General features: G+C 58.7%; 5 protein-coding genes across 11 annotated transcripts; 1 reads left to right on the forward strand and 4 right to left on the reverse strand.

Annotated features, from left to right (window-relative positions):
• Positions 1-1,554: 1,554 nt before the first annotated feature.
• On the reverse strand, positions 1,555-11,579 carry eps8a (EGFR pathway substrate 8a, signaling adaptor). Its single transcript, XM_061806339.1, has 24 exons — positions 11,107-11,579; positions 10,256-10,547; positions 9,398-9,474; positions 8,222-8,262; positions 8,091-8,141; positions 7,939-8,018; positions 7,702-7,863; positions 7,460-7,609; positions 7,309-7,391; positions 6,453-6,684; positions 6,066-6,183; positions 5,898-5,986; positions 5,742-5,816; positions 5,534-5,682; positions 4,976-5,135; positions 4,837-4,907; positions 4,672-4,762; positions 4,489-4,608; positions 4,387-4,422; positions 3,853-3,876; positions 3,595-3,772; positions 3,333-3,519; positions 2,903-3,035; positions 1,555-2,150 (listed from the first exon to the last, which is right to left on the reverse strand). The coding sequence occupies exons 3-24, from the start codon at positions 9,454-9,456 to the stop codon at positions 1,992-1,994; spliced, it is 2,448 nt and encodes an 815-aa protein (XP_061662323.1). The 5' UTR covers positions 9,457-9,474; positions 10,256-10,547; positions 11,107-11,579; the 3' UTR covers positions 1,555-1,991.
• Positions 11,580-11,588: 9 nt separating this feature from the next.
• On the reverse strand, positions 11,589-14,816 carry dusp16 (dual specificity phosphatase 16). Its single transcript, XM_061806324.1, has 7 exons — positions 14,509-14,816; positions 13,484-13,778; positions 13,276-13,414; positions 13,039-13,193; positions 12,820-12,979; positions 12,632-12,755; positions 11,589-12,553 (listed from the first exon to the last, which is right to left on the reverse strand). Exons 2-7 carry the CDS (start codon positions 13,724-13,726, stop codon positions 11,860-11,862), a joined length of 1,515 nt encoding a protein of 504 aa, XP_061662308.1. The 5' UTR covers positions 13,727-13,778; positions 14,509-14,816; the 3' UTR covers positions 11,589-11,859.
• A 245-nt stretch (positions 14,817-15,061) lies between these two features.
• On the forward strand, positions 15,062-16,315 carry crebl2 (cAMP responsive element binding protein-like 2). Its single transcript, XM_061806335.1, has 3 exons — positions 15,062-15,219; positions 15,378-15,575; positions 15,668-16,315. Exons 1-3 carry the CDS (start codon positions 15,202-15,204, stop codon positions 15,827-15,829), a joined length of 378 nt encoding a protein of 125 aa, XP_061662319.1. The 5' UTR covers positions 15,062-15,201; the 3' UTR covers positions 15,830-16,315.
• Positions 16,316-16,353: 38 nt separating this feature from the next.
• Positions 16,354-19,425, reverse strand: gpr19 (G protein-coupled receptor 19). Of its 2 annotated transcripts, XM_061806332.1 has the most exons (4): positions 19,385-19,399; positions 19,147-19,304; positions 18,771-18,915; positions 16,354-18,170 (listed from the first exon to the last, which is right to left on the reverse strand). In XM_061806332.1, the coding sequence occupies exon 4, from the start codon at positions 18,168-18,170 to the stop codon at positions 16,950-16,952; it is 1,221 nt and encodes a 406-aa protein (XP_061662316.1). In that variant the 5' UTR covers positions 18,771-18,915; positions 19,147-19,304; positions 19,385-19,399; the 3' UTR covers positions 16,354-16,949. The 2 variants fall into 2 exon arrangements, with proteins under 2 accessions (XP_061662316.1, XP_061662315.1); XM_061806331.1 differs by having other exon boundaries at positions 19,147-19,425.
• A 22-nt stretch (positions 19,426-19,447) lies between these two features.
• tbk1 (TANK-binding kinase 1) lies at positions 19,448-25,824 on the reverse strand. Of its 6 annotated transcripts, none has more exons than XM_061806349.1 (21): positions 25,341-25,823; positions 24,075-24,174; positions 23,735-23,875; positions 23,496-23,625; positions 23,218-23,399; positions 22,601-22,761; positions 22,425-22,535; positions 22,175-22,354; positions 21,898-22,094; positions 21,755-21,813; positions 21,598-21,689; positions 21,424-21,525; positions 21,269-21,347; positions 21,051-21,172; positions 20,897-20,973; positions 20,766-20,805; positions 20,573-20,674; positions 20,404-20,500; positions 20,217-20,317; positions 20,023-20,145; positions 19,448-19,489 (listed from the first exon to the last, which is right to left on the reverse strand). In XM_061806349.1, exons 2-20 carry the CDS (start codon positions 24,159-24,161, stop codon positions 20,043-20,045), a joined length of 2,163 nt encoding a protein of 720 aa, XP_061662333.1. In that variant the 5' UTR covers positions 24,162-24,174; positions 25,341-25,823; the 3' UTR covers positions 19,448-19,489; positions 20,023-20,042. The 6 variants fall into 6 exon arrangements, 5 of the variants coding, with proteins under 5 accessions (XP_061662333.1, XP_061662330.1, XP_061662331.1 ...); XM_061806346.1 differs by having other exon boundaries at positions 19,450-19,489; positions 20,074-20,145; positions 25,341-25,824; XM_061806347.1 differs by lacking the exon at positions 25,341-25,823 and adding an exon at positions 25,161-25,332 and having other exon boundaries at positions 19,450-19,489; positions 20,074-20,145.
• Between the last annotated feature and the right edge of the window lie 244 nt (positions 25,825-26,068).

Below are 26,068 nucleotides of genomic sequence, written 5' to 3' on the forward strand. Positions count from 1 at the left end.
CATTAATTTTAAAAGTGACATCAGATATGAATAAATAGCCATCCAGTTTCCACTGCGGGCGTGCCGACGCCCGTCCCGGCTGACTTCGGGCGAGATGCGGGGCACGCCCGGGAGAAGGAATGGTCGGAAATAGTTCACTTGCACATGATGACTTCTCATTTCTTCTTTGCAGTGGCGGTTCCGGGAGGGGGCGATACGGGGGCTGGGGGTGCAGATCCACAATTCGCTCTTTTGTCTCCATCATGGCCAATCACGCTGGAATCATACGTTGAAGTTTTTTGGCGTGGGCTTTCTTTTTTTTTTTTTTTATTGCAACCATATTGGCATTTTCCAACTGGATTGCTATCGACCGCTATCCGCTACGAAGCCCCGCCTCTCGCACGCCTCTTCTCTCCGCCCCGTTATTAAGCTCCGCGATAGGCCGGCTGGACAGGAAGGCAGTAGATGCGCACGGGGAACTTCCGGAAGTAGCTGCTGACCCACGGCCTGCAACGAGAATGCGTGTGACATCGCGTGTCGCGTCGAGAGTGCGCGTACTTGGCGAGCTGCTGGCTGAGGCGCAGGAAGTGAAGGCTCTGCCACAGGTGTGCATTTCGGCGAAGGAAGTCGTCGTCGTCTCGGGTTCGCCGCAAAGACGCTCGGACGTTGCTCTGGATGGACGCCAGCTGCGATACGCACACGGGTCGGCGTGACATGAACGTGCAGTGTGCCCACCAGGCCTCCAGAGGGGCGAGATCGTAACCTCTTCCAGCAGAGCGTCGTTCCTGTTCCTGCTGGCCTTCTTCATGTCTGTTCGTCGCACACGGCGCTCTTGCCGGAGAGGATGTGCCGAGAGACGCCATCTGATCAGCAGATTGTGATCAGCGCCGCTGTCGCCTTTCTCCTGCGAGGGGGCAGCTTCCCATGATGCTTTGCAGCAGACGAGATCGAGTGTCACTTACCGGCTTGGGTCTTCTCAGGTGGTAACAATACTGGCCATTGCCATGGTGACATGCGCCTCCACAAATATTTGGTGACCCGAAAATAATTGAGTGCTTCCATACATCACCGTTGTCTTTTTTTCTCGCGGCGATAAAGGTTAGCGAAAGAAAGCGTCGGAAGCGTGCTCGTGTGAACACGTCGGAGGACGACGACGACGACGACTGGTCAATCGCTTCAACGCTCGACTAGACTAGAACAAAAGTGAAGCCGACCTGGTCCGCGCTGCCCGTTTTGTCTTGCGTCCTCCGTCGCCGCGTCTCTCGTTCCTTCCGCTGGAGGGCGTCGCTTGTGTATTGGCGAGCGGTCGGGCTCACTCGTGCGTACGGCCGAGTCTCATTTGTGTGTTCCGAAACAGTCGCGAGGTTTCCATTTTGATAGTTCCGAGCGGTAATTTGGTTGCCAGGCCAAAGTCAAGATCAGGCAGGTGTCGTGTTGCAAACAAAAGAGCGAGTGACACGGCGGCGGCGTGGGTGCTTTCAATTGTGCTGAGTCAGCACGGTTAGCTTCAAGCCGAGGTTAGGGCAACCCGAACCCGACATTGAAAGTTTTGGGAGTGAAGACGAGTCCACAAGATGGAATCCTTGACTCTTTAATTGCACAATGGACAGGATGATCGGAGATAACCTTGGTATCGATGATCATATCGTTGCATTCATGTTCTCGGGCACAATTCTAGGAAGAAGGCACCGTGCAAGCCTGACACACTCTTAGCGGCTTCTACGACTTCTGATTGTCCACAGTGGACACGCCTCATCTAATCTAGTCTTTGTGTTTGATCATCAGGTCATCTTTTCTTTGGCTTTTCCCACCTGATTTTGACACGTAAAGGACACAGATGTTAGCTTCAGTCTTTGAGCTTTTCTTCATGAGAACAAAAGAATCATTTCTTTCAGACTCCAGCTGCGACTATTGGCGGCTACTTCGCTACACAAACACCGCCGTTACTGAAACGGTTTCTTGGCTAGCATGTATGGCGGCACGGCGTGTCGGGTACACTCCGTCTTCGGCTTCTAATTCCCGTCGCCTGAGCAGAAAGCCGGCGAGGGAGGAAGTGGTGTGAAACTTCGGCGGACGGGGCCTTCGTCATAAGACTCCACCCCCGAGTCGCGGACGCCGAACGCCAGGATCTCCTGACGTCTCCTCATGACCTCCCGGAGCTCAGAGCCAGACTGACGTCGAGGGCGGGTCGCCAACATGCGGAACAAGAAAACGAACAGACCGTGAGAGGAAACGTCACGACATCAGACGACCGCCGTCGGAGCTTTCTGGATCCACGCGAGGAAGGACGGCGGGAAACGAGGAACGGCGTGAGGAAGGATGCGAGCGGTCGGCAGGGAGAACGACGAGGCAAAGGTCGGACGCGTCGGGAGCAACGACAACGGTCCACCGTTCGGAGGAACCTGTCCAAAAAAACTAAAAGGGAGAAGCAGAGGAAGCAAACGAACAAGGCTGCGCTGAGGAACGAGAAGACGCATCGCTCGCAGGAAGGAGTCAGGCTAGCGCTACGGGACAGCGAAAATGCCCGAAGGCACGAGAAGGAGAGGCGGAGGAGGATACCTGACGGGAGCCGTGGAGAAGAGGAGGCCAGACGCTCAGAAGAAAACCTGAAGACAGCACACAGAACACTTGCCACACGGCACCGCACGCCGAGCCGGCGCGAGCGAGTCACGTGCGAGTCTCCGTGCTCCTCCCCAGCACGGACACGCATCCTTTGCGGCGGCGGTCCTATCGCAAAATGTCTTCCTTGACGCTACACGGAAAAAGGCTGACACCTCTCTTGACCAATTACAAAGCGGCATTTGCACTCTGCTCACTCGCCGCGCCCGAGTCCGAGTCCAAAGACTTCAGCGCGGTTGGAACCAAGCGGCGCGACACCACGCCCCCACCACCCCCCCACCCCACCCCCACGAGCGGCGAGTACCTCGAGGGCGGCTTTCTGCACGGCCACCTGGCTGAAGACGCGAGCGCCGTCGTCGGGGCACACGGTCTTCAACTCGTCCTTGTTGAGCGAGAAGAGCTGCGCCCCCGTCAGGACCCCCAGACTCCGGACGGTGCTGCCGACAAGATGGGGAGTTGCCGTTATTTTGCTTGAATTGCAAAACTGCCGGTGAATTATAAAAGGCCCAAACGGCTTCTGCGCGATCATCTGGGTTGAAAATGCCCAGGATGCCCCTTTCAAAATGGATTTCCCCATTCATAGAGGAACATCTCCACCCGCTTTGCTCCGATTGGAAACTCGGACCACGGATCGGGATGCGTCAAATCTGGATTGTTCGTGTGTTTTGGAGCCGCGCGCCTTTCCATTGTGATGGTCGCGGCCGCCGTGACCATACCGTACGTTCGCTACTCACACGGGAGCGAATCCTTTGGCCTCCAGCCAGACGCGCACGTTGGCCGGCGACGACTCGTACGTGATGTTGACTGCCGGAACGTTTGCGACCCGCCGCGACGGGACGGGATGTTTCTTCCCGGCGCCGCGGCCCGACGTGAGCCTGTGCAGGAGCTCGTCCCGGACTTCTTCCATGTTGGACTTCCTGCCTGCAAGGACGGTCCGGTCGCAAAAGTAGGTACGAAACAGATTATCTCGCTTAAATCGGGGTCAACCGTACTCACGTTCGGCGAGGGTCCTTGCGGCCTCACCGGACGCCGAAGCATCCCGCCGGTCCACGGAGCACTCGGCGACGGCGGGCGGCTCGGCGGTCTCTGCGGCGGGCGGCGCGGGGAGCCCGGCGGGGGCCGGCGGCGGCGTGGCCTTGCCGGGAAAGAGCTCGGTCCTTCCGGTGATCTGCTTCTGAGGGCGGTGAGCAGATGGTGAGGCGGGGGCGAGTACGGGGGCGCTGGGCAAAGTTGCGTGCGCCAGTGCGAGGTTACCTCGTTGAGCTCGCCAAGTAGTTGCTGCGACGAAGCCAAAGGAAACAAAACAACGCAAGTCAACGTGCGCGTTAGCCTTTAGCTTCTGTGCTAGCAAAACACACTCATTCAGGCAAATCTTTCCACAATAATAAAAAACAGCTGGAAGCAATAAAAGATAGAAAGATTAAACTTGAGAAATCAACACAATTTAAGACAAAATGATGATGCAAATGTGAAAAGCGGGAAAAAAGTGTGTGTGTGTGTGTGTGGGGGGGGGGGGCTTCAGAAGTGTCGAGCCTCTTAATAACACGCAAAAGCAAAAATCAACGAAAGTCGTTTCCCATTGTCCGTCCGGCTCTCGACGCTTTTGGAAAGTCGGTCAGCTTGTAACTCCGGAGGCTGATCAACTAAATCAATCATCAGCCTGACAAATAACGTGAAAGTCACGGAATGAATCGTCCAGCCCACGGGACACCCCCCCCCCCCCCCGTTGGCTGGCAAATGCGTGACTGTAGCCGCCGCTAAGCCCCTCCCCCCAAATCGACAGCGTACCTTGAACATCTCAAACTCCTTCCGCGGCATCATCAGCTTCGCAAAGGAACCAAAAGTCAGGTTAGCTTGCGTGGGAGTCACGCGGCCATGCGAGCGGCGCACCTGCACGGTGTGGCTGTAGACGCCGGCCTGGCCGGCGGCCTCCAGGATGTTGTTGGGCACGTAACCCAGCGAGCCGTCGGCGTTTCGCACCTTCCACCACTGCTTCCTGTCGTCCACAACCTGACGGACGCGCAAAGGCCACAAAGCGCTCGGCGGGGCGCGGGTGGGGTCGCGGGGTCTTACCTCCACCAGCTCGTCCTTGAGCACCGACAGCTCGCTGGTGTTCCTCGCCACGAAGTCGTACTTGGATTTGGCCAGCGGCTTGCTTTGCTTCCTGAAACACGGCCGCCGTTCGGATCAAAGCCACGAAGACAAAGAGTCCACGGGGCGTGGCGTGGCGTGACTCACGCTGGGTGTCCGGCGGCGTGCTCGGGCGCGACGTCCCGCTCCGGAATCTGCTGAACCGCCCGTGGGGACGACTGGAAAAGAAAACGGTCGCCGGCGTTCGGCTGAGGCGGCGCCACCGTCGGCACGGTCGTCACCTCACCTCATCCGTCTGCGGCGCGACCACTTCCCGTCCCGCGTAATGCTCACCGCCGGCCGGACTTCCCGCCCGACGATCTCGAGACGGCAGCGCCACGGGCTCCCAACTGTCTGCGAACGACAGCTGGCACGGCGGGAAGTCGTGGTCCTTGGGCCACTCCAACCTGCGCACACAAACGCGCTCGTCGCTCAGAGAGGCCACAAGGCAAACTCGGTTCCCCCCCCCCCCCCCCCCCCGTCGCTTCGGGAGGGTTCTTTTTGCCACGACGACAATGTTCAACAATACTGTTGAGGGGCGAATCCCTGGCCAGTTTCGTCCTATTTGCGCGATACTCTCCCAGTTTCGTTTGACACGAAATCCCTCGAATAGGCGGTGGACTTTTGGAATTGAACCCCAAGGTGTTCCAAATTTGGAAATGATGCTGCATTTCCACTCGCCGCGGCTTTGGCCCAAGTGCAAAACAGAGACCAGGTGAGTCAGACAGTGGACCGTTGGCCCTCCAAATCCCCAAAAGGCAAACCCGGCAGGGTCCCAGTGCTTCGAGAAACTACAGACCGCCACCTGCACTTGGTCCAGCCGTCGCCCAGCGTCACCCACAGGCGGCGCTCCTCGGCCGTGCCGGCGGCGTGCAGGAACTCGATGGCCAGCCGCGTGAGCAGCGGGACCACCACGCTTCGGGCGAGATCGGCGCCGCCCGAAGCCTGCACCACCTGCGGGGCGAGGGAGCGGAGTCGTCACCCACGCTCGCCGCGGCGGAGGATGGACGTACCAGTCGGAGGGGGGTGAACAGGAAGTGGAGAAGCTCGTCCGCGCTCGGGTTCTGGATGTGACCGTTGAGTTTTCCCTGAGGACCACAAAGACGGGCGGCGGTCGATCACGGGCGCGTACGAAACGCCAACTCGGGGCGGTGGCCAACTCGCCTCACCAGCTGGTTGAAGGCGAACTTGAACTTCTGCAGACAGTCCACGAACTGAGCCTCAGTGGGCGGTCTTGAGCGCAGGGTCAGGACGCCCTCTAGAGGACAAACACACAAAGCCGCAGACTCGGTTTCCGTGGCGACCTTGCCGAAAAGGGAGCTTCTGGCGAGCGCCACCTCCGGGACTTTTCTTCTTGTTCTTCTTGCGTTTGGCGAGTTGGTCGAAGGCCTCGGCCGCTTTCTGCAGTCGCCCGACGAACGCCTCAATGTCGTCCAGGATCCGGTTCAGGATTTGCTGAGCGGACGACAAACGGCGGCAAAACTTTAGACAGAGGATGGCCGGGTTGGGAAAAACAAAAAGGTCCGCGTGACTGTCAAAGGTTATTTTGGGCTGCCGTCTCCACGCGGCCAAAAGAAGAAAAGTTTTGACGTTGCAATTCCCGAAAAAGATGCCAAGCTACGCCGTTTGAACCTCAACTCCTCAAGAAGCTTCTCGACAATACACTTCAACATTTTGTAAAAGTCCCGAGGTGACGAGCGCGAGTCCAAATCCCAAATCCTTACCACGTCACGGTCCACGAGGGCCGGCGCGCGGTCCTCCTCCGACGGCCGCCGTTCATCACCTGCGTGCGAAGACGCGGCCGTGAGGTGGCTTCCCGTTCGGCGAGGACTCGCGGCGACACACCGCTCACCGTTCCGGGCCCGGCGGCTCTCGGCGTCCTCCGGACTGGACGGCGGTTCCGGGGCGGGGGCGGCGGGAGGAGGCGGGATTTCGCAGTCGCTCTTCAGGATCATCCTACAGCCGCACGCATCAAATCGAGTCGTCAATTGTTTCAATTTTTTTGGGTGGTTCATCATTCAGGTGAGGGTGAAAATGAAAGTGAATATGATGTCCTCGTCTCTTTCGGACAAATGAAAAAGCGAGCGACGGAAGCTCCTCGGACACAAAACAAAAAAAAAAAAGTCTCGGACCCGAGCCAGAAAGCGAGCACTTGCATGTGCCGCATCCCACTACTTTCCAAACGGAGGCACTTTGGAGCTCCGTTGCCGCCTACGACGGATTCACTTTTGTTTTGCGATCAACTCCAAGACCTTCTTTCCCTTTTGGTCAAAGTGATGCCATCCAAGCTCTCACTTTGGATCTGTCAAATCCGTCCAAAGTACAAAGTAGTGAAGAAGACTCAAAAACACGAGTCAAATCTCCCCCAAAACCTCTCTTTTGACTCACGAGGAGAGGGTTTCACTCGCCCTCGCGAGAGCAAAAGTCGTGCGCGTGGCAACGTTTGGGGAGGGTGAAAGGTCACGCTGAATAACGTCCCTCGCGGGCCCCGGCACCAGAAGGCGTATTCTTTTTACGTTCGAGTGCGTCTGTCCATCTTTTGCGCGGGTGCCAGCGGGACGGGCGGCAGGAGAGCCTTACTTGAGGACGTCCGGTCGTTTCTTGGGTTTTCCCCCTTTGGCGTCCATCAGCGCGCTCTGGATGTCGGCGTGGATCAGGCGGGCCTGCGTAGGCGCGATGGTGCGGTTCAGATGGCCGACTGCGCCTGAGACGCGCCCCCTCGCCGCCTCACCTTGATGCGGTCGCACTGAAACAGGTGAAGGTCTGGCTTGTTCTGACCCGGGTCCTTGCAGACCAGCGCCAGGATGGAGTCAAAGTTGCACGCGTCGGTCACCGCCTGGCACCGTTGCACCGAAGCCAGCGGGAACACCTCCAGCTCGCACTAGAACCGCACAAACGGCAGCAGTCAGAACCTGCAGAAGAGCGAGAAGGCCCGGAAGGAAGGAAGGAAGGAAGGAGATGACGACCGAGAACCTCGGTGTCGGCGTCCATGAGGCTGATGTCGTGGCGGCGGACCCGCAGCAGCATGTCCTGCGTCCAGATCTTCCCTTTGGCGTCCAGCAGACGCAGACGTCGCACGCCGTCCTCCACCGTCAGCAGACCGGCCTTCCGCTCCAACACCAAGGTGCTGAGGTGCTACGCCGCCGGCAGAGCACAACACAAGGTCAGCGGCGCCGGCGAGGGGGGGGTAGACGATGGACGCGGGCCGACCTCCACTCGGTACTGCGACGTGGCCGTCCGGCCGTTGATGCTGCTGGCGCTGATGCTCCGGCCTTTCCTCTGCCTTTGCCCTAACGCCCAAAATCTTCGTGGCTCGGTCGACTTTCCTTGAATCGCGACAGTAGGACAAAAAGGCGACTCACTTTTCTTGTCGTCTTTGGAAGACGAGGGCAGGAAATACACTTGATCGCTTCCTGGGGGGGGGGGGGTAATGAAAAAGGAAAACATTCAAAGAAGCCAATCGACTCTTGAACAACAGGCGACCAAGACTCACCGACAAGGTCTTGGGCGTTAGCTCGGGAAGCGTCATGGCCGCTGTCACGTACACAAACATTGTCACTCATTTTATTCATACGATTCGGATTTACAAGTTGTCGTTTGTTAAATGTTTTGTTCTTTCGAACAATACAAACCAGAAGGCGGCGGACGGCTGGTTAGCGCGTCACAGTTCTGAGGACCCGGGTCCAAATCCCGGCCCGTTCATTGAAGCCTCCCAATTGCCCGTAGGTGCGACCGGTCGTTTGTTACGTGCCCTGTGATCGGCCGGCGACCGGTTCTCACCTGAAGGTAGTTGGGATAGGCTCCGGCCCGCTCGCTACGGAAGACAAAACTCGAACACACGGGTCTGGGGTCAAGTCGTGGTGTCGGTCTAGAAGCAGGCCCAAGTCCAGGTCGTGGTTTAGCTCAAGATACACGCCCCAGTTTAGCTCCACGTCATGGTTGTGGTCTAGAACTCGGGCCAGTTCAAGATTGAGGCCACGGTCAGGATCCAGATCCAGATCCAGGTCCAGGTCCAGGTCCAGGTCATGTTTTAGGTCAAGGGTCCCGGTGACCTATGGCCTAAATCTAGGTCCAGGTGCAAGTGAGGCCAGTGCATGCTCTACGATCGCAGTCCTGATGCAGATTTGGATGACGGCGCTAACTGTACTTCGGTTAAGAACAAGATCCAAGTTGTGCTCAAAGGTCACGTGACAAATCCTTAACCACGGAATGGTTTATGTCGAAATAGTTCCGGGTCTCATTTGTGATAGGTCAAAGCGCAGGTTTGAGTTGAGGTCAAACTTCCGGTCTTGGACTAGACTCAGGCTCAGGTCACAGTCAAGATCTAAGTCCCGGTTGCGGTCCCAAAACCCAACGGAACGCGTCAGTGCCGGTCACGTGACCTCGCTGGAATTAACAGCGGCTCCATGATCGGCTTTGGGCTTCTCGGATCAACGCGGCGGCGCAACTGGCAAAACCCGCGGGCCTCATTTCCGGACGCCGGACGGAGCCCATCGCGGCCATTTTCACAAATAGGGCGGGAAATTTTGATTGCGTCCGTCCACGTCTGCGCGAGGACGGACGACAAAAGCCGCGCCGGCGTGGGCTCGAAGCCGCAACTTCGCAACCGCGAGTCGGACGCGCTAACCGGTCGGCCGCCCTGAGCGCAAATCCGAAGCGACGCACTAACTTGGCGTAGGCCGAGCCGAAGACGGCGGAAGCGAAGGCTGGCGACTCGTCGCCGCTCATCTGGTTTGTGGAGAACAGCTGAAAAATACAAGACAGACGGTGAAAAGACGCCACCGGCCGGGAAAGTCACGAGAGCGAAGCGGGGAAACAACGGCACGGTCACGGTGGCGCGAGAGCGGAACGGCGGCCAAAGAGAGCGTCAAAACGTGTCCGGCGGCGCCGCGCCGGCCGTCCGTTTCGGCTCCGGTATCCGTGGCGACAGCCCGGCGGCAGACAAACTTGCCGCAATCCGTTGAGAAAACGGCGCTCGACTCGACCCGACCCACCGGGCCCCTCCCCGTGTGTCCGGTTACCGTGGCGAAGCCGGCATGCAAACCAAACGTTGCCATGGTAACTGACGCCTCAAAAGAATACGTCACGCCCGAGTGTGTGTGTGTCACTTGAGCGGATGACGGGTACGGCGACGAAAGGGCTCCGGCCCCGCCTCTTCCTGTTCGCAAAAGCACGTGCGCAGATAAGATTCGTGTTTGAGTGGACGTAACCCAAACACAACAGTTCAGGGGAAGATCTCAACACTCACACACAAAAGCACAAAACGACGACGACGACGACAAGGATAAGAAGATTTGCGCGCGCGCACACACACAAAACAACAAAGAGGATTAAAAAGATTTGGCCACACACAAAGATGGATTCAGACAGCAGCGCCGACGTCGGGTCCATCCACGTCACTTCGTCATCAGCACACAACAACGTTGCGACCATTCCTGCTAATTATCACGTTCCACAACATCGGGCCCAATCGGGCCGGCACGGACCGTCGCCCTGACGACCGACAGGAAGCGGCGAGTTCACTGACCTTCTGCGCCAAGTCGATTCCCCGTGGGCGGAGTCACCCGCGAGTCACGCGGGAGCGTCGGGGGCCGGCGACGGAGGCCGGAACCCAAAAAGCCTCGAAAGCGAGGTCGACGCGGTCCGGTGAAAGTCAAGCGGGCGGCCGACGCAAATCCTCTCCGGGGGAGGGTCACGCTCGCCGCCGGCTTAAGCGTGGAGGGGGGGCGGGGCCTCCCGGCAACATCGAGACGTCACGTCGGGACCGTCAGAAAGACGCCTTCGCTCCCCGGATCGCGACAGACGGACGACCTTTGCACCTGGAACGACAGACACGGCGAGATCCGGGAAGATACCGAGCGACGTAGCAACAAGGCGAGTTCTGGAGCCGAGCGGTCCATTTGTCGAAGGCACCGCCGGTGGGTTTCTTTTGAAAAGGTTTTCAAATGCGACATTCGGCCGGAACTTTTCAGTCCACCAAATTCACTTTTGGACTTTTCCGGCGTTCACGTGCAGAGAAACTTTTTCAAAATGTCCAATCGGCCTCGTTTTGGGCCCGGCGCAGCACGCAGCGGCGTCTGCTCCGCTCCGGGCCGCGATGACTGAAATCGTCGTCGTCGAAAAATCGCCTCATTTCAAAGAGTTCAGAGCACTTGACAAATGTTTTAATATCTTCAACACGACATTGAACGTTTGGGCCAGGCAAGCGCGGTGGGCACAACTGTGATGACAAAGAACAAAAAAAAAAAAAAAAAAAAAATCGATTGAGAAACACCAAAAGAGGAACCCGCAAAGTACAAATTGGGCGAACGGCGGGGAACACCCTCAACTGGTCGCCGGCCACAACGGAACAAGCGGCAAACGAGCACCGGCACTCACATTCGAGCTGCTCGGTTCTTCTTCTTCTTCTCAGGGACAGACGCCGCCGAGGACCCGACGGCAGAACGAACCCAAAATGCTGACGACCCGAGTTTGGACGGGTCGGCGGCTGTTTGCTGGCCCGTTCGCTTATTTTGCCCTGACCTTTGACTGAAAGGCAGTTTTAAACGGGCCGAGCGGGCCACTTTGTCCTCAACTGAGCCTGAGCCGCTTATCCTAACAAGGGTCGCCGGCGCAGCTAACTGAGGGCGAAAGGCAAACTACGCCCTGAACTGGTCGCCGGTCACCTCATCCAAGCGACTGTTGCGTCACGAACGCGACGTTCCCGCTAGGAGTTCCCTTTCGTGGCCTCGTGGGAAATCCGAGCTTTGCGTTTTCCCGACCGCTCATCCTCAACTCAGCCCCCCCCCCCAAAAAAAAAAAAAAAAATGGATCGCCGTCATCGAGGGAACAGTTCGAGGCGAGTTCGATTTTGTCACAAGAGGCCGCCGTGAACATCTCACATTCACAATTGTCGGACTGCAGAACAACACTCGAGTACCGCAAAGAAGAACCATCAAGAACCTTGTTTTTGTTTTGTTTTGTTTTGTTTTTCCTTCAACGATCAACTTGAAAGCCGCTGCAGGTCAGCTAGCGAATGGACGTCATTGATCACGTTCATTTGAGTCGAGGTCATCGACGTTCCGAATCCCTTCCACGGTCGGCGTCAAGTCGGGCTTTTTGCTTTGCCGGCTGGCACGCGCTCGGCGAGCTTCAGGACACGCCGATGAGCTCCAAGCTGGTTGAGAAGCTGTCCCTCGCCGCCACTTTGGCGAGCTCGTTTTCGCTCCAGCGATGGCAACTTCGGGTCTTCTCGAAGTTGCTCTCCTCGTGCCAGCTCCTGCGAGAGTCTCCCCGGTCGGGCGCTCGCGGGCGTCCTCGCCGTCGCACCGTCTCCGGGCCGCGGCAGCCGGCGTACGCCGCCGAGTGGGAGCGGGCCGTCTCCGCGGCCGAGCGGTACCGCTCGCTCCCCAGGGGTCCCGGCAGGATGTCCGAGTGCCAGCCCTTGAGGGCGCCGCCGGGCCCCGGTCCGGCAACCGACGGGCGTCCCAACGGGAAGCCGGCGCCGGCCCGCCCCTCCTCCTTGTCCGGACTTTGCTCCGAGACCTCCTCCACGGGAGAGAACTGACACTCCGAGGCGCCGTCACCCGCCGGGCCCGCCTCGCCGTACGTCTTGAAGTCCAGCGGGAAGCGGAGCTCGGGGCGGGCCGCGTCCTCCAGACGCAGGCCGCAAAGAGCCCGGGCCAGCGGGGGCTCCTCGGGCGGCGCCGGGCTCTCGGGCCTCTCCGGCCGACGTCCGTCGGGGCCCCCGCGCCCCGCCTCTCGGGAGATCTTCTTCTCGAAGTCCAGCAGCTGACCCAGGAAGTTGAAGTTGGGAGAGATGCTGGGCCGCTTCTCCTTCACGAACCTTACGGACGACAGGCGGCGAGTGAGCGGCGGCGGCGGCGAGGAGGAGGAGGAGGAGCGACGCGACGGCGGGGGTTACCTGTACGCCTCGTCCAGAGACATGTCCATCCGCTTCATGATGTACGCGATGGCGATGGTCGCCGAGCGCGAGATCCCCGCCAGACAGTGAACCAGCACGCACGCGTCCGACGCCTTGGCCTCCTCTGAAACGGACGGCGCGTCACGCGGGCCGGCGGCAGGAAGCGCTCGAGAGCGCCGCGAACTGACCGATGAAGTCCAGCGACGCGTCCAACCAGGGCAGGATCTTCTCGCAGAAGCTGTCGTTGACGGGAACCCTCAGGAAGCGCGAGTCGGGTATGAAGTCGGGTTTGGGGCACGTGCTGCTGGCGTTCAGCACGTAAGCGATGGCGTTCCGTCGCATCGCTTCCTGCGGGGACGCACGCGTCAGGCGAGCCGCGACAGCACGGACGGGAAACGCGCGCGCACCTCGTTGAGGACGTCGCGCTGGCAGCCCAGGTACAGGTGGGGCAGGATGCGGGTCGGCCCCGAGACGGAGGGCGGCGTCGGGGGGCAGGACGGCCGGGGCGCCCGCCTCCGCTCGCACAGGCCCGGAAACTGGCGGGAAAACTCAGAGAAACCGCCTGAGCCCAAAAAAAAAAAAAAAGGTGGATTTGAGCGTCGCGGGACATCTCCAAATCGCCTCCGTCAACGATCCGCACTCACCCGCCAGAAGGTGGACGGACAGGAAGCGGCGCTCCAGCTTGAGCAGCAGGACGCTGGCGAAGGCGTCGGAAGGGAGAGCGGCCGCGTCCCAGCAATCCTGATCGTAGACCACCACCCGGAGGCTCGCCCCGAGATCCAGCTGCGGAGGGAAGCGCAACGTGAGCGAGGGGACGCCGCGCCGCGCCCCGCCCGCCGCTCCGGGCGTCACCTCGGCTCCGGCGGAGTGCCGCAACACGTCCCCGACGTTGACTTTGTCCTGCCGCAGTCGTCGTTTGAGCAGCTTGGACGCGTTGACGTGGACGGCGTCGGCGATGTGCGACGCGTTGAAGTCGGCGAAAGGCCGGCTGTCGATCAGCAGCAGCCCGCCGGCGCCCTGGCCCCCCTCCAGCAGCGCCGCCAGAGCCTCCGCCGCCAGGGGCCGGATCCCGGCTACCGGAGAAGCTTCCGCCATGTCACGACGGCGAGCGACGCAATGACATCATCGCAGCGGGCGTCGACCTTTTCTAAATTGCGACAGAAACGGGCCACCACGTCTCGTTAAAATGTCGCCACGCGTTTGAAGTGGCGGCGGAAGCGGCCTTTCCTTGAATGCGAGACCGCGTGCGGCTGAAACCCTTTTGGGAAGGTTTCGGTCGGCGAGGCCTTTCCCTCAAATTTGTAGACGGCGCAATTTTTCGGATGGATTTCAACGGCTTGGCGAGCACAAGGTGCGCTTTCTCCCTGGCACCACGGTGTGAAGCGCAAATGCCTCCTCCTCGTCCAAGTTGTGGACTGTTCATTTGTCGGTTTGCGCTTGGACTCCATTCCGACCATTCCCGTTGAAATGGCGCCGAAGTGACGGGAATGAATCGCTTTGGGTGCTTGTCGAGCTTTGCGATGATACCCAGCCAAACAACAACATTGACAAGTGGGTCTGATTTGTGTCCCCTTTGACGTTGGCCCGGATTTTGGTCACGAGCTTTTGCTGCGATTCGACAGAGGAAACCGGCCCCTGAAGTGGTGGGCCCGGTGCCCGGTGCCGAAAACGTCAATCGACTTGGTGGGACAAGCGTTGGACGGGTTCGACGACGCGCATGCGTAACGTCTCATGTTAGCCAAACGGCTAACTAGCCGACGAGTGAAGCTAATCGAACAAACTTGTCGTGACGCCATCACGCGGGTTAGCGAGGCTTTTTTTTTTTTTTTTTTTTTGGGGGGGGGGGGGGTTGGTTTTTGTTTTGTTTGTTTTTTTACCTTGACTTTTTCTTCGACTCGCCACCCGAACGGCGACTGCAATTCTCGACGTCCTTCCGAACTTTGTCCGCGTCAACGCCGTCGATGAGGTCATGGCGGAGAACCGAGCTGGCGCCTCTTAAAGGCGCAGGCCCTCTTGCGGAAAGTCGACGCGTTGCCACAGAAACGCCTTCTTGAATTTCACAACTGCGCGGACAAGACGAGACGACCCCGATTCCGACCACCCTACATTCGTGTTTTCCTCAAATTGAACAAATGAATACGCCGCTTCCATCCATTCATTTTGTGGAGCGCTGCTCACCCCCGACCCGACCCCAAGCGATGTCATTCTCGGGCAATTTTCTCACTTTTGAAATTGTAGAAGATATTCATTCCTCAGCGTATACTAACATGTAACAACTATTTTTTGGGAGGGGGGGGGGGCTGGAACCGCTGACAAATGAAAACTATGACCCCCCCTCCCAAAAAATAGTTGTTACATGTTAGTGTTGACTGAATCGGAGTTTTCATTGCCGTTTGTTTTTGCTCTTCCTCCTGCGAATGTTGCTGCTGAGATTTTTGTATCCTTCGAACGTTGAACGTTTGTCCGCTTGTTGCTTCTAAAATCTAAAATTTTGAACGAAGAGGGGGCGGGGCGGGGCGTTCCTCGCCGACGTCATCTTGTCGTCGCGGAGCGAGCGAGGAAGCCTCGAAATGGACGAAAACAACAAGGTGAGCTCGATGGCCGACATGTTTGTTTGGCGTCGTGAAGACGAACAACGACTAACCCTCCACTTTGGTCACATTATCACGAGCGACGACTTCCGCGATGTTTTGAGCTCCGTTAGCATTAGCAACAGGCTAACCGACGATCGTGTCGTTGCGGTCAGATGGCGGCGGGCAAAGTGAAGAAGCCCGGAAAACGAGGCCGCAAGCCGGCCAAGATCGACCTGAAGGCTAAGCTGGAGCGAAGCCGGCAGAGCGCCAGGGAGTGCCGGGCCAGGAAGAAGCTGCGCTACCAGTACCTGGAAGAACTGGTCTCGAGCAAGGAGAGGGCCATCTGCGCGCTCAGAGAGGAGCTGGACATGGTGAGCGAGGGACCCGGTTCCGGGCTCCGGGCCCAGGAAGCCTTTCCTTTCACCTCCCTCTTGTGTGTGTGTGTGTGTGTATGTGCGGGCAGTACAAGCAGTGGTGCTCGGCCATGGACCAGGGCAAGATTCCCTCGGAGATCAGAGCTCTGCTGACGGGCGACGAGCAGCACCATCGAGGTCCCGCCCCCGCGGGCGTCAGTAAAACGCCCAAGGCCCCCAAGAACAGCGACGACGACGACGACGACGTGTAAGGAAGGCCGAGGCACCGACAAATGGCCAAGACCGGACTGACGCCAACGTCACACCAAGCACGTTTTTGCCGCCTGCGGGTCAGCCTACGCCACTCAGGCCGAATACACGCTGGACTGTTCCCCGGCTGATTGTATTGGCGACGCTCGCAGTCGCGCTCAACTAACTTTTGAACCGCTTTTCCCAACTGACGTAAAGGAGCAGACGGGAAGTCGTCGTCGCCGCCGCCAAGTCCCCCGACGAGAATGTGCGGTGTGAGGATGGAACCGGCGTGAGTCTATTTTGCACATACCTCGGGTCGGGTAACCCGAACTTCTCCGGACGAGAAAACTTGTGAGCTCCCGCGATGCTTTGCTCCAAATTTGCTGCCGTTGTCGTCGGCAAGCTGACGGAAACACAAATGTTGGCTGAATTTGTCAATTCCTTTTTCTTGTAGCAGCGTGAAGACATTTGGATTCAAATGGAAAAATAAAAAAATCTGAGAAAAAGCTTTTATTTCATGGTCTTAAACAACTCAACCTGGCTGTTCCAATATTTTGGAGGGGGGGGGGGAGGGGGGGATCGTAAGCGTTGATGTTTCGCAAATGAAAGCTGACAAAAGTGACAAAACAAGGTTTCCCCAAAAAGTTCCGCCAGGTTAGCCAAGCACAAACAAGTGACAAGTTCGCTTTAGCGACGACAGCCGCTGTGGATATTTGCCACGCGGAGGTGGCGGAACGTGATCGATAAATAGCGACGTGACTTGCCCAAAGACATTTGAAACACAAAGTCTGCGCTTCAAACCCCGGAAAGCTCCCCAAATTCGGGAGTCGCAAACGGCCCGGAGAAAATCCGATTCTTCTTTTTTCAAACGTGGCACCTGGAAGCTTCGGTTCCGTCCCGTACTCGGGGAAGCAGAATCGCTCGAGTACTTGCGTCCTCCATTTTGTTCCCTCCTGAATTTGTCAAAGGGCGTCTCGTTTGAGAAAACTCCTCAAAGGTGGCCGCCGCGTGTCACGACGCTCCAATCGAGAACTCCACAGAGACGGAAAACAGCAGAACCGTTCGGTGACATTTGGGAGTGTCGGGTCCGAGGAAAACGCTCAGCGGTGGACCCCCGAGAGTTGAGTTTCGCCGAGCCCGCTACACAAACGTCGTGTTGTGGGCGCTGGCGGTCCACGCCAGTTTCTTGTCTTTGGGGTCCAGCTCCGAGGATTCGTCTTTGGCGCCGACGGGCGCGTCGGCCACGCCCACGTAGTTCTTCTTGGCCAACCGTGAGCTGGCGGTGATGGTGTAGGCGTTGCTCCGGTAGCACTTGATGGAAGACATGCAGAAGGTCTCCTGCATGCCGCGTCTGAAATTGGCGTTGTAGACGGAGTACAAGGTGGGCTTGGAAGCGGTGGAGCTGAAGGAGATCCAGGTGACGGCGGCGAAGAAAAGGAGGCCCCGGCGCCGCCCGCCGCCGCCGCCCTCCTCCTCCCGGGGGTGCCACAGTTGCGCCAGGTAGAAAGGCGTCCACGTCAAGAAGAAGAGCCAGTTGAGCACCAGGAACATCTTGATGGTCTTCACCTTGGCGCGGGGAACCGGGTTGACGGTGCGCCGCACGGCGAGGCCGCCGGCGCCGATCCTCCAGATGTGGCGCACCACTCGCCGGTAGAAGGACACGATGAGGCCCGCGGGGAGAGCGAAGCCCAGGAGGAGGTGCGCGGCGGCGTAGGACGCGGCGCCGCGGCTGTCGGGCAAGAAGAAGTGGCAGTGGCGAGGGTCGGCGGGCGCGGCGCCGTAGAAGAAGAGGCAGGGCGCCACCAGAGCGCCGTCGAGCAAACACGACGCCAGGATCATCATCTTGGCCTTCTCGCGGGAGACCTTGAAGCTGAGCGGGTACACGATGGTGTAGAAGCGGTCCACCGAGATGGACAGCAGGACGTACACCTGCAGACCGGGACACAGGTGCTGCACGTAGCGGGCCGCCGCGCACGCCGCCGCGCCCAGGGGCCAGCGCCCCCACGCCACCTGCGCCAGCACCACGGGGGCGCCGCCCACGCTCAGCAGCAGGTCGGCGCAGGCGATGGCCACCACGAAGTAGTTGGTGGTGGACTGGGTGCGGCGGCTCCGGTGGATCACCAGGCACACCAGGGCGTTGCCCAGGACCGACACCAGCCACACCGCCCCGAAAGCCAGCGCCAGCGCCGCCACCTCGCCCGACGTCAGCCCGTCCTCCGCCGTTGCGGGCCCGGGGGCCTCGGGCGTCGCCGACGTGCCGTTGTCCGCCGTCTCCGAGTAGTTGAAGGACGCCGGGTACGAAAAGGCCGGCGCGAACAGCGAGCGCTCCGTGGCCGCCGTGTTGGCCTGCGCGTACACCATCTGAAACGCACACACACACACACACGCGCGGGGCGAGGTCACCGTCGGCACGCGAACGGGCGACGTGGGCGGGGAACGCGAGGTCGGAGGTCAACGCGGCGCCCGAGACGATCCGATATGGAACGACATGAGCCAATGTCAAAAATGGGAAGAAAAAAAAAAAAGAAGGACATCTGTGTTCTCAGCCAGCCGCTTATCCTCACGAGGGTTGCGTACACCCCGAACTGGTCGATCGCGGCGCGCACGGAAACGCACTCACAATCACACCTGTGGGCAATTTACAGCTTTCCAATCAATGCGCGTTTTTGGGATGGAGGAGGAAAGCCACGCAGCCGACGGGATTTCAACCCCGGAATTGAGGGATGGATCAAGAAGATATTCGTTAGTTCCACCCCACGCGAGCAAACTGTCACATCAGTCCGTGCCGTCAGGCAAAATGCTAAGTGGGCGAGCTAAGCTAACAGGAAGCGGCGGGCAGCCAGAGCCCCGCCCCCTCCGCGCGCCCGTTTGGCACCGACGTCTCATCGATCAGCTCGATCCGACAAGAAGGCGAAAAACTCCACGCGCGCGTGTGTGTCGACGTGCTCGCGCGCGACGCACCTCCAACAAGCGGTGAGGCCGACGGCGACGATCCCAAACGGCGGCGGCGACGACGACGAGGATGAGGAGGGCAGCAAAATACTCAGTGCGAGAGAGGAAGATGACGCCGATGGCCGTCCATCACGTCGGCGTGCGTGTCCTTCTCCTGAGGAGGGGGATGAAGATGAGGAAGATGAGGAGGACTACGGACGTTTCCTGGGCTGGAGCGAGTCACGTGTGTGTGTGTGTGTGTGTGTGGGGGGGGGGGCAGTAGTGCCCCCCCCCCACGGAAAGGACACAAACAGAAATCTTTCAATATTTCAATTCTTCTAGTGAGCGTCGGCCAATTTAAAAAAAAAAAAAAAAAAAAAAAAAATCAGGAAGAAAGGTCGCTTACGTGAAAGGAAAACCGGGCCCGGTCGTCGTCGCGCGCCATCGCCACGGCAACAGCGGCGGAAGGCCGTCGTCACGGCAACCGGCGCAGAGCGGAGGAGGCGCTCGTCACGTGTCTTGCCTGTCAATCACTTTTGCGCCGTTCATTTGATGGACTGATGTCTTTATTGAATCATCATCATCATCATCACATACAAAGCTGAGCTCTGGTTGAAATATTTACAAATTAAAAGCATATTTACAAAAGCATTTTTTTTTCTCGGGGGGGGGGGGGGGGGGGGGGGGGAGAAGAGACCACCGAGTCAGTTCAACCTCGCAAGCCTCCGTCCAGCGTCAGCGTCCCGAATCTGAGGAAGACCAAAAGTCCGTTGAGCGTTGTGACGTGAAGCGAGGCCGGCGCGACTCGGGCCCGGTACACGCGCTGCCCGACAAAGGCGTCTCCTGGCTTCTGCCTTCGAGGACGACTCTGACGCGCAAAAACCGGACCCGAACGTAGCCAATCGAAACACCAAGTTGCGTTTTGTGGCTTTGACGAGTTCTTCTGACCTTTCGGCGGCGCCGCGGCCATTCGACGACCTCAGAAACGTGGGCAGCCCGTCGTAGCGGACCTTCAAAATAAAGTCCGGCGGAGCTCAGGAACGCACAGCCAGTTGTGAACCTTTTGTATTTCAAAATTGCCGACTCGATTGCTTGCTTTCGCGTCCTCTTCTTGGTTTTTTTTTTTTGTTCCATCGAGTTCTGCCGTGGCAGTTTTCAGTCTCTCGCCAAAGCGCAACAGAATCCAGACGACCCGAGCGCAGCACGCGCAAAACCGGCCAAAGCGTTTCCTCTCTCTCTGTGTGTGTGTGCGTGTGTGTGTACCGGGCCCAAGTTGGCTCGCCTGCATTAGAAGTTGCGACGTTATCTCATGGTGCAAAACGAGTCATGTGACCTTTCCAGGAAGTGGTTGTTTTCAGCCAGCTCCTTGACCACGCCCTCCATCTCCTCCTTCAGCTTCTTCATCCTGTCACACACGCACACGTGTCCCGTGACGGTGACATCACGGCGACGACGACGTCGCGCCGCCCGTCTCACCCGAGCGTCATCTCCACCAGCGTGTTCTGGCTCAGGTACGCTTGAGGCTTCAGACCGCTCAGCACCACTGGAAGAACTTTGCCAGGGACCCGCTCCTGCAGCTGGACGCGCAACGCAAACCACGAGAAAAATCAACGCCGACGACGGCGCCGGGAGCGTCGACGACGGCGACGACGACGACGCGCACCTCGGCCGCCCCCTGCATCAGCACGCCCACTTCCTTCTCGATGCCGAGCAGCTGAGCCGTCAAGGCCAGCAGCTGCTTCCTCCCGTGTTGGACCTTCCTGCGCACGGCACGCGACGACGCACGGTAAGGCGACGGTCGCTCGGCGACCGGCGGCGGGGGAGGGGCTGACCTCATGGCCTCCTCGCTCTTGGAGATGAAGAGGCGGTACTTCATGGCGCACTCCTCCGTGAACAGTGAGCGAGCTTTGCCGGCGTGGAGGACCAACTTCTGCCTAAGAGCCGGCGAGCGTGAAAACCCGTCAAAGACGGGCGAGCGGACAAACGCGACCGCAGGAGAGCGCCGCACGTGGCGCGTCGACGTACTTGTCAAACTTGTGGATCTGCTCCTCGTTGTAGGGAAGACCTGAACACACACACACACACACACACACACGCGCCGGTGAAGACGCTCGCTTTCACGTCGTCGTCGTCGTCGTTCTCGTCGTCGTACTGACGTCTCTCCGCTTTGTCCTTCTTGAACTGTTGGTAGATGGCCGTGATGGCGTCCAGCAGAACTTTGATCTTTTCCACGCTGCGTGCACACACAAAATGGTGGTCTCTCTCTCTCTCTCTCTCTCTCTCTCTCACACGCAGGTGCGAGTCTCTTACTTCCTGTCCTGGGGGTGCGTCCCCACTTGCTGCGTCCAGGCGTCACTCAGCAGACCTCCCGGCAGGAATTTGGACTTCAGCTCCTGCGCGCTCCGTTCGATCGGCTCCAGCGAGCCGCTGATCTGCGATCGCGCGCGTCGACGCACACAAACGACACGCGTGTGGACAAAAGCAAACGTGCGCGGCGTACAACGGGCCACGGCCCGGCAAGCGCTCACCCTGAGGACTTTCTTGTGCATGTCGGCGACTTCGTCGTACTCGGACGCCAACATGTTAGCCTGCGTGAGGACCTCCAACCTGCGCACACGCAGCGCGCTCATTCAACGGGCGGCCCTGCGAGGCTGCGGCTGCGGCTGCGCCGTCCGCCACTTACAGCTGCTTGTTCTTCTCCAGCGTCTGCGTGGCCAAGCTGCACAGGTGGAACACCGCAGACTTCTTGTGCAGCACCTCGCCAAAGTCCTCCTTCATCAGCTCGCTGCGCGCAACGTTGTCACGGCGACAGTCAAGACCAGCCCCGTCGACACGCCGGCGGCAGGCTCAAACTCACATGAGACCGCGGACTCCTTTGCGGACCAGCTCTTGGTAGATCAGCAGAGACTCGGACGTCTTCCACAAGTGTCCGATGTCCCCCGCGAAGGTCTGAATGGAGCGCGAGGTGACGCCGACTTTTTCCTTTTTGGTGGGTGAACGTGCGGCGCGGGTACCTTGGCGTAGCTGGCGTCCAGGTCCAGATCGTAGCGGGGCTGCACTTTGGGGGGGCTCGCTGCGACAAGGCAGACAAGGAGACAGAGCTGAGAAGTTTGCGGCGGCGGAGTCTACGGCGGCGGTCCGAGGCGTGGATCCGTACGGTCCTCGAAGATGAGTCCCACGGTGGCCACGGACTCTCTGCTGACCAGCATAATGGGGTTGTCCCTGGTGGTCTTGGGGAAGGTCTTGGCTTGCCGGTTCGGCTCCAGCACCAGACGCCGCCCCTCGTAGATCAGCTCCTGGTTGTGTAGAGGGATGCTGCTGCGGCGCGACAGCAGCTCCTGGAACAGCGCCGCGCTGCGACGCCACAGCGGGACCACGTGACCGACGCGGCCGTGCGCGGCGGCGGCGGAGGCGGAGGCGGCGCGCTCGCTCACGTGTTGTACTCGTGGATGTAGACGTGGTGTAGGGTGGCCTGCTGCAGGCTGAAGACGAAGACCACCGCCCGGTGCAGGATGTCGTTGGTCTCGGCGAAAAACTGATCGAAGCCCCAACACTTCTCCTGGTCCGCTTCCAGGATGTTGGCCAGGACCGGAGTCAGCAGACTCTGCAGACCCCTGAGGGCGCACAGAGACACCATCGGTGACGGCGAGGGCGGCCACGTCGCCGGCGAGGGGCGCGACGGACTTGGACAGACTGCAGGACACGGGCATTTCGGTGCTCCACTCGATCTTGCCGTTCTCGCACTTCTGGTGACCCGAGATGGTCCCGGACGGCTTCTCCGTGATGATCTTGTACCTGGTGCAGAAAGCGCGAGCGTGGGAAGAGCCTCCCGCCGCCACTCCGGCCGGCGAGCGACTTACATGACTTCCTGGTTTCTGCGCGGGCCCTCGAAGGGTCTGAAGGGCAGGCTGCCGGTGGCGGCGTGGTAGAAGGTGACGCCGATGCTCCACAAATCCACGGTGGCGCCGTACTTCTTCTGGTGGTCCTTCCTCAGGACGGCGCGCTCGTACATGTCGGGATGCTGACGGGGACGGCGAGCGCACGCGACTCAACGTCTGCGAGCGTTCACCGCTGGCCAATGGCCACGATTGCCCAAAGCCGTCCTCCCGATACCGCGATTTGTACCTGGGTCGAATTCGGGAAAGACGCGGGCCATTCTGCGATGGCACCGTGCTTTTCTGCACGCTTCTAAATCTAATTTTCGGCAGGGCTGACATCAGGGCTAAGGACGGAAATGGCTTGAAACGCTCCGGGTGCTCGCGCAATCTCATTTCAATAAATGATCTCAACGATCACGAAAGCCGTCACGCGCTCGCTTGTTTGAAAAGTGAGCAACAGCCAATCGTTCAAATACTCCCCCCCAAAAAAAAACCAACTTTGGAAATGAGCCGAGCGGTAGAACCGTTCAAGTGAGGAAGTCAAACACGCAGGCGTTCGGTCCCCAATATACGGATTTTGGCGCGCCGGCCGGTCTCACCAGGTACTCCTCGGTCCCGTAGAGCGACACGAACTGCTCGTCGTCTTCCAGCTCGCGGGCGGCTCCGAAGTCGGTCAGCTTGTAGACGGAGCGGCCGTCCTCGCCGATGACGCGCATGATGTTGCCCGGCTTGATGTCGCGGTGGACGATGCCGTACTCCCGCAGGTGGTTCATCCCTGCCACTGCACGGGTGGGTTGTGGGGGGGGGGGGGGGGGGGTCATCAAAGAGCGGCACGAGCGCAAGTGAGGAAGGAAGGAACCCAATGAACGGGGCTCACCGACGTCGTGCAGCACGATGAGGAACTCGTCCTCGGGAAGTCCGTAGGCGTTGGACGACTCCTCCAAGACGGTATAGAGGCTCCCGCAAGGGCAGTACTCCATCACCAGAACCTTGTGACGCGTGTTGGACTGGACCGGACCACAAACAACAACAACAACAACAACAAAATCGCTTCCATCGAATCCCGAAGGTGGAAGATGGCTTTCCCAAGCCGACGTGTGGCGGAGCCTCACGAACCTCCTCCTCCACGGCAAAGAGCTTGACGATGTTCTTGTGGTTGAGCTTCTTGAGCACCTCGAACTCTCGCATCTGGACGTCCAGAGGCCTCAGAAAGCTCAGGTTGTTGAACACCTTGACGGCGTACAGGTCGCCCGTTTTCTGCAAAGAGACCGTCGATGTTCTCAAGTGGCGTGATCACAGGCCGGTCGTCGCGTGAGCAGTTTTCTTCGAATTTTGCATTCCATTCCCGCTTTTCCCGTGCACTCACTAATGCAGACCTTTCAAGGACACCTCTCGCTCATGCTTTCAATTCTTCACAAGTATAGCGTGAATACCGTGTGCCGTTCGGGGCGCTCACCTTGTGCCGGCCGCGGTACACGTTGGCCGTGGCGCCTTGACCCAGAAGGTCGGAGATGAGCCACAGGTAGTTGGCGGTGCTCTGCATGATCGCGACTGACCTGCGGACGTCAAACGGCCGTTGGCGCTTTCACGGAAATTGGCAGATTAGTGGAAAAACTTGATCGACTTCTGCCATTCCGTTCAAAGGCAAAAACCGCTTCAACTTTTTCCAGAATTTGCGCTTTCGTCTCACAAAAGCCAGAAAATCTGGAATCCTGTGGCCAAAGAAATACGCGGGAGGGGTCTGCAAGTTAAATGTTGCCTTTTTTTGCAGCTTCTGTAGTCCTGGCCATCATTTAAGCACCGATTCCGATCGAGGGTGTACAAACAAATGAAGAGCGAGTTTCTTTCGGCTCAGATGAACGCGCATATATGCTCGGCACAATTTTTACGCCAGATGCCCTTCCTGACGCAACCCTAAAGGCTGAGTCAGGGCACACCCTGAACTGGTCGCCGGTCGATCGCAGGGCACGTAGAGACAAACAAACACCTGCTCTCACAATTGAGGGTCTTCAATTAACGTGCAAAGCCCGCACAGGTCAGGCTTGAACCCGCAACCTCGGAACTGTGAGGCAGATGTCCTAACTGCCACCTCACTTATTGACAAATGATGGCAAAGTACTTGTCCTCTTTGTGAAAGGCGATGCAAGGCAATGTTTGGGATGGGGCGGGGCGGGACCGGGGTGCTTTTCAAAGCTTGTTTTGGCCACAGGACAAATCAAACTCCTCACAAGGGAAAGTACCCAATGAAGCATTCTCTTGGGGGTGGCGGGGTGAGTCACGGAAAATTGACAGAAAAAAAATATAATTCTGAATTTAGGGGGGCATAAATCACGAAACTGTGGACTTCATTTTCTCACGCACACAATCACGTCAAAACGGGAAATTCCGGACGTCACTTTTGGACGTGGCACGGAAACGCGCTCACGGAAGAGTTTTGTTGCTCGCTTGAGCGAAAACGACGACGACGACGACGACGACGCGAAGGAGGCTCAAGGCAGGCAGGCAGGCAGGCAGGCCGCCGGGAGTTCGGCCCGTCCCGCACCTTTGACGGCCGACACGACGATCATGGCGGCCCGCCGGCAAGCAGACGAGCGAGTGGCTGTCAAAGCTTCGGAGGGGGCCACGTCCTTCGGCTTAAAAAACAACAACAAAAAAAAAGCTCCCCGCTCGAGTGCGGACGAGCCGGGAGGCGCATTTTGACGCGGTCGGTTCGGTCGCTCACCTCTCGACGCCGCGGCCCAACTCGTCGTTCTTGTGCTTGGTTCGCCCACGTGACCGGCGCAGGCAAATCACGGCTCGCGCCGTGACGTCATTTCCCGCCGTCGACGGCCATTCTTACTTTCATTTTCGTCAAATTGCCGCAGCGGCGAGCGCGTCAACGTTCGCTACGTTGCTGTCGTCACCTTCAACGTGTCTTTTCGCGGATTTCAGTCGGAAATTGGCCTCTCGGCCCTCTTCGCTGACGGCGGATTCGAACCCTTGCCATTTTTATATCGGTCGGTTTTTGTTCACCTGCACATCTCAAAGTCCGCTTCCTTGGCTCTATGATTTTAACGCGGTAGCGATGAATCCCATCGAATCAACGCGGCGCTTATTCTTCGGAGAAAAAGCCACCAAATTGGGTGCAGGTTTAAAAAGCCAACCGGAAGGCCACACTCACAATTTGAGGAAATGCACAAATCGCTCAGAAACTGCAGTCAAGAGCAATTGTTGTGTTGAATTTCTCACAACTCAAAAAAAAAAGGGACGCAATGAATTGTGGGATCCATCATGGATCTGTGTCAAACTCAAGGCCCGGGGGCCCAGATCCGGCCCACCACGGGATTCGACGCGGCCCGCAAAGGCAAACCACGACCTATCAACTCCTATGATTTTGATTCAAATCTGAACCCAAAATTTCAACTCATAAATGCTGTTGGAGACGTTGCAAACGTTACCAATAGTTGCAAA

Source organism: Syngnathoides biaculeatus, chromosome 20 (genome assembly GCF_019802595.1).
Source record: "Syngnathoides biaculeatus isolate LvHL_M chromosome 20, ASM1980259v1, whole genome shotgun sequence".
Taxonomy (NCBI): domain Eukaryota; kingdom Metazoa; phylum Chordata; class Actinopteri; order Syngnathiformes; family Syngnathidae; genus Syngnathoides; species Syngnathoides biaculeatus.

Coding starts and splice junctions, on each gene's coding strand:
- eps8a (XM_061806339.1), bottom strand. CDS start 9,456: ATGAGCGGCGACGAGTCGCCAGCCTTCGCTTCCGCCGTCTTCGGCTCG. Junction 6,685..7,308: donor AAACGACCGGACGTCCTCAA/GTAAGGCTCTCC, acceptor GTGCGGCTGTAG/GATGATCCTGAAGAGCGACT. Junction 3,036..3,332: donor GCCAAAGGATTCGCTCCCGT/GTGAGTAGCGAA, acceptor TCTTGTCGGCAG/CACCGTCCGGAGTCTGGGGG.
- gpr19 (XM_061806331.1), bottom strand. CDS start 18,170: ATGGTGTACGCGCAGGCCAACACGGCGGCCACGGAGCGCTCGCTGTTC.
- tbk1 (XM_061806346.1), bottom strand. CDS start 24,161: ATGCAGAGCACCGCCAACTACCTGTGGCTCATCTCCGACCTTCTGGGT. Junction 23,400..23,495: donor CATCGTGCTGCACGACGTCG/GTGAGCCCCGTT, acceptor CCACCCGTGCAG/TGGCAGGGATGAACCACCTG. Junction 21,526..21,597: donor AAAGGAGTCCGCGGTCTCAT/GTGAGTTTGAGC, acceptor CGTTGCGCGCAG/CGAGCTGATGAAGGAGGACT.
- crebl2 (XM_061806335.1), top strand. Junction 15,576..15,667: donor TCAGAGAGGAGCTGGACATG/GTGAGCGAGGGA, acceptor ATGTGCGGGCAG/TACAAGCAGTGGTGCTCGGC.
- dusp16 (XM_061806324.1), bottom strand. CDS start 13,726: ATGGCGGAAGCTTCTCCGGTAGCCGGGATCCGGCCCCTGGCGGCGGAG. Junction 13,415..13,483: donor GGCACTCCGCCGGAGCCGAG/GTGACGCCCGGA, acceptor TTCCCTCCGCAG/CTGGATCTCGGGGCGAGCCT. Junction 13,194..13,275: donor GTCCGTCCACCTTCTGGCGG/GTGAGTGCGGAT, acceptor TTTTGGGCTCAG/GCGGTTTCTCTGAGTTTTCC.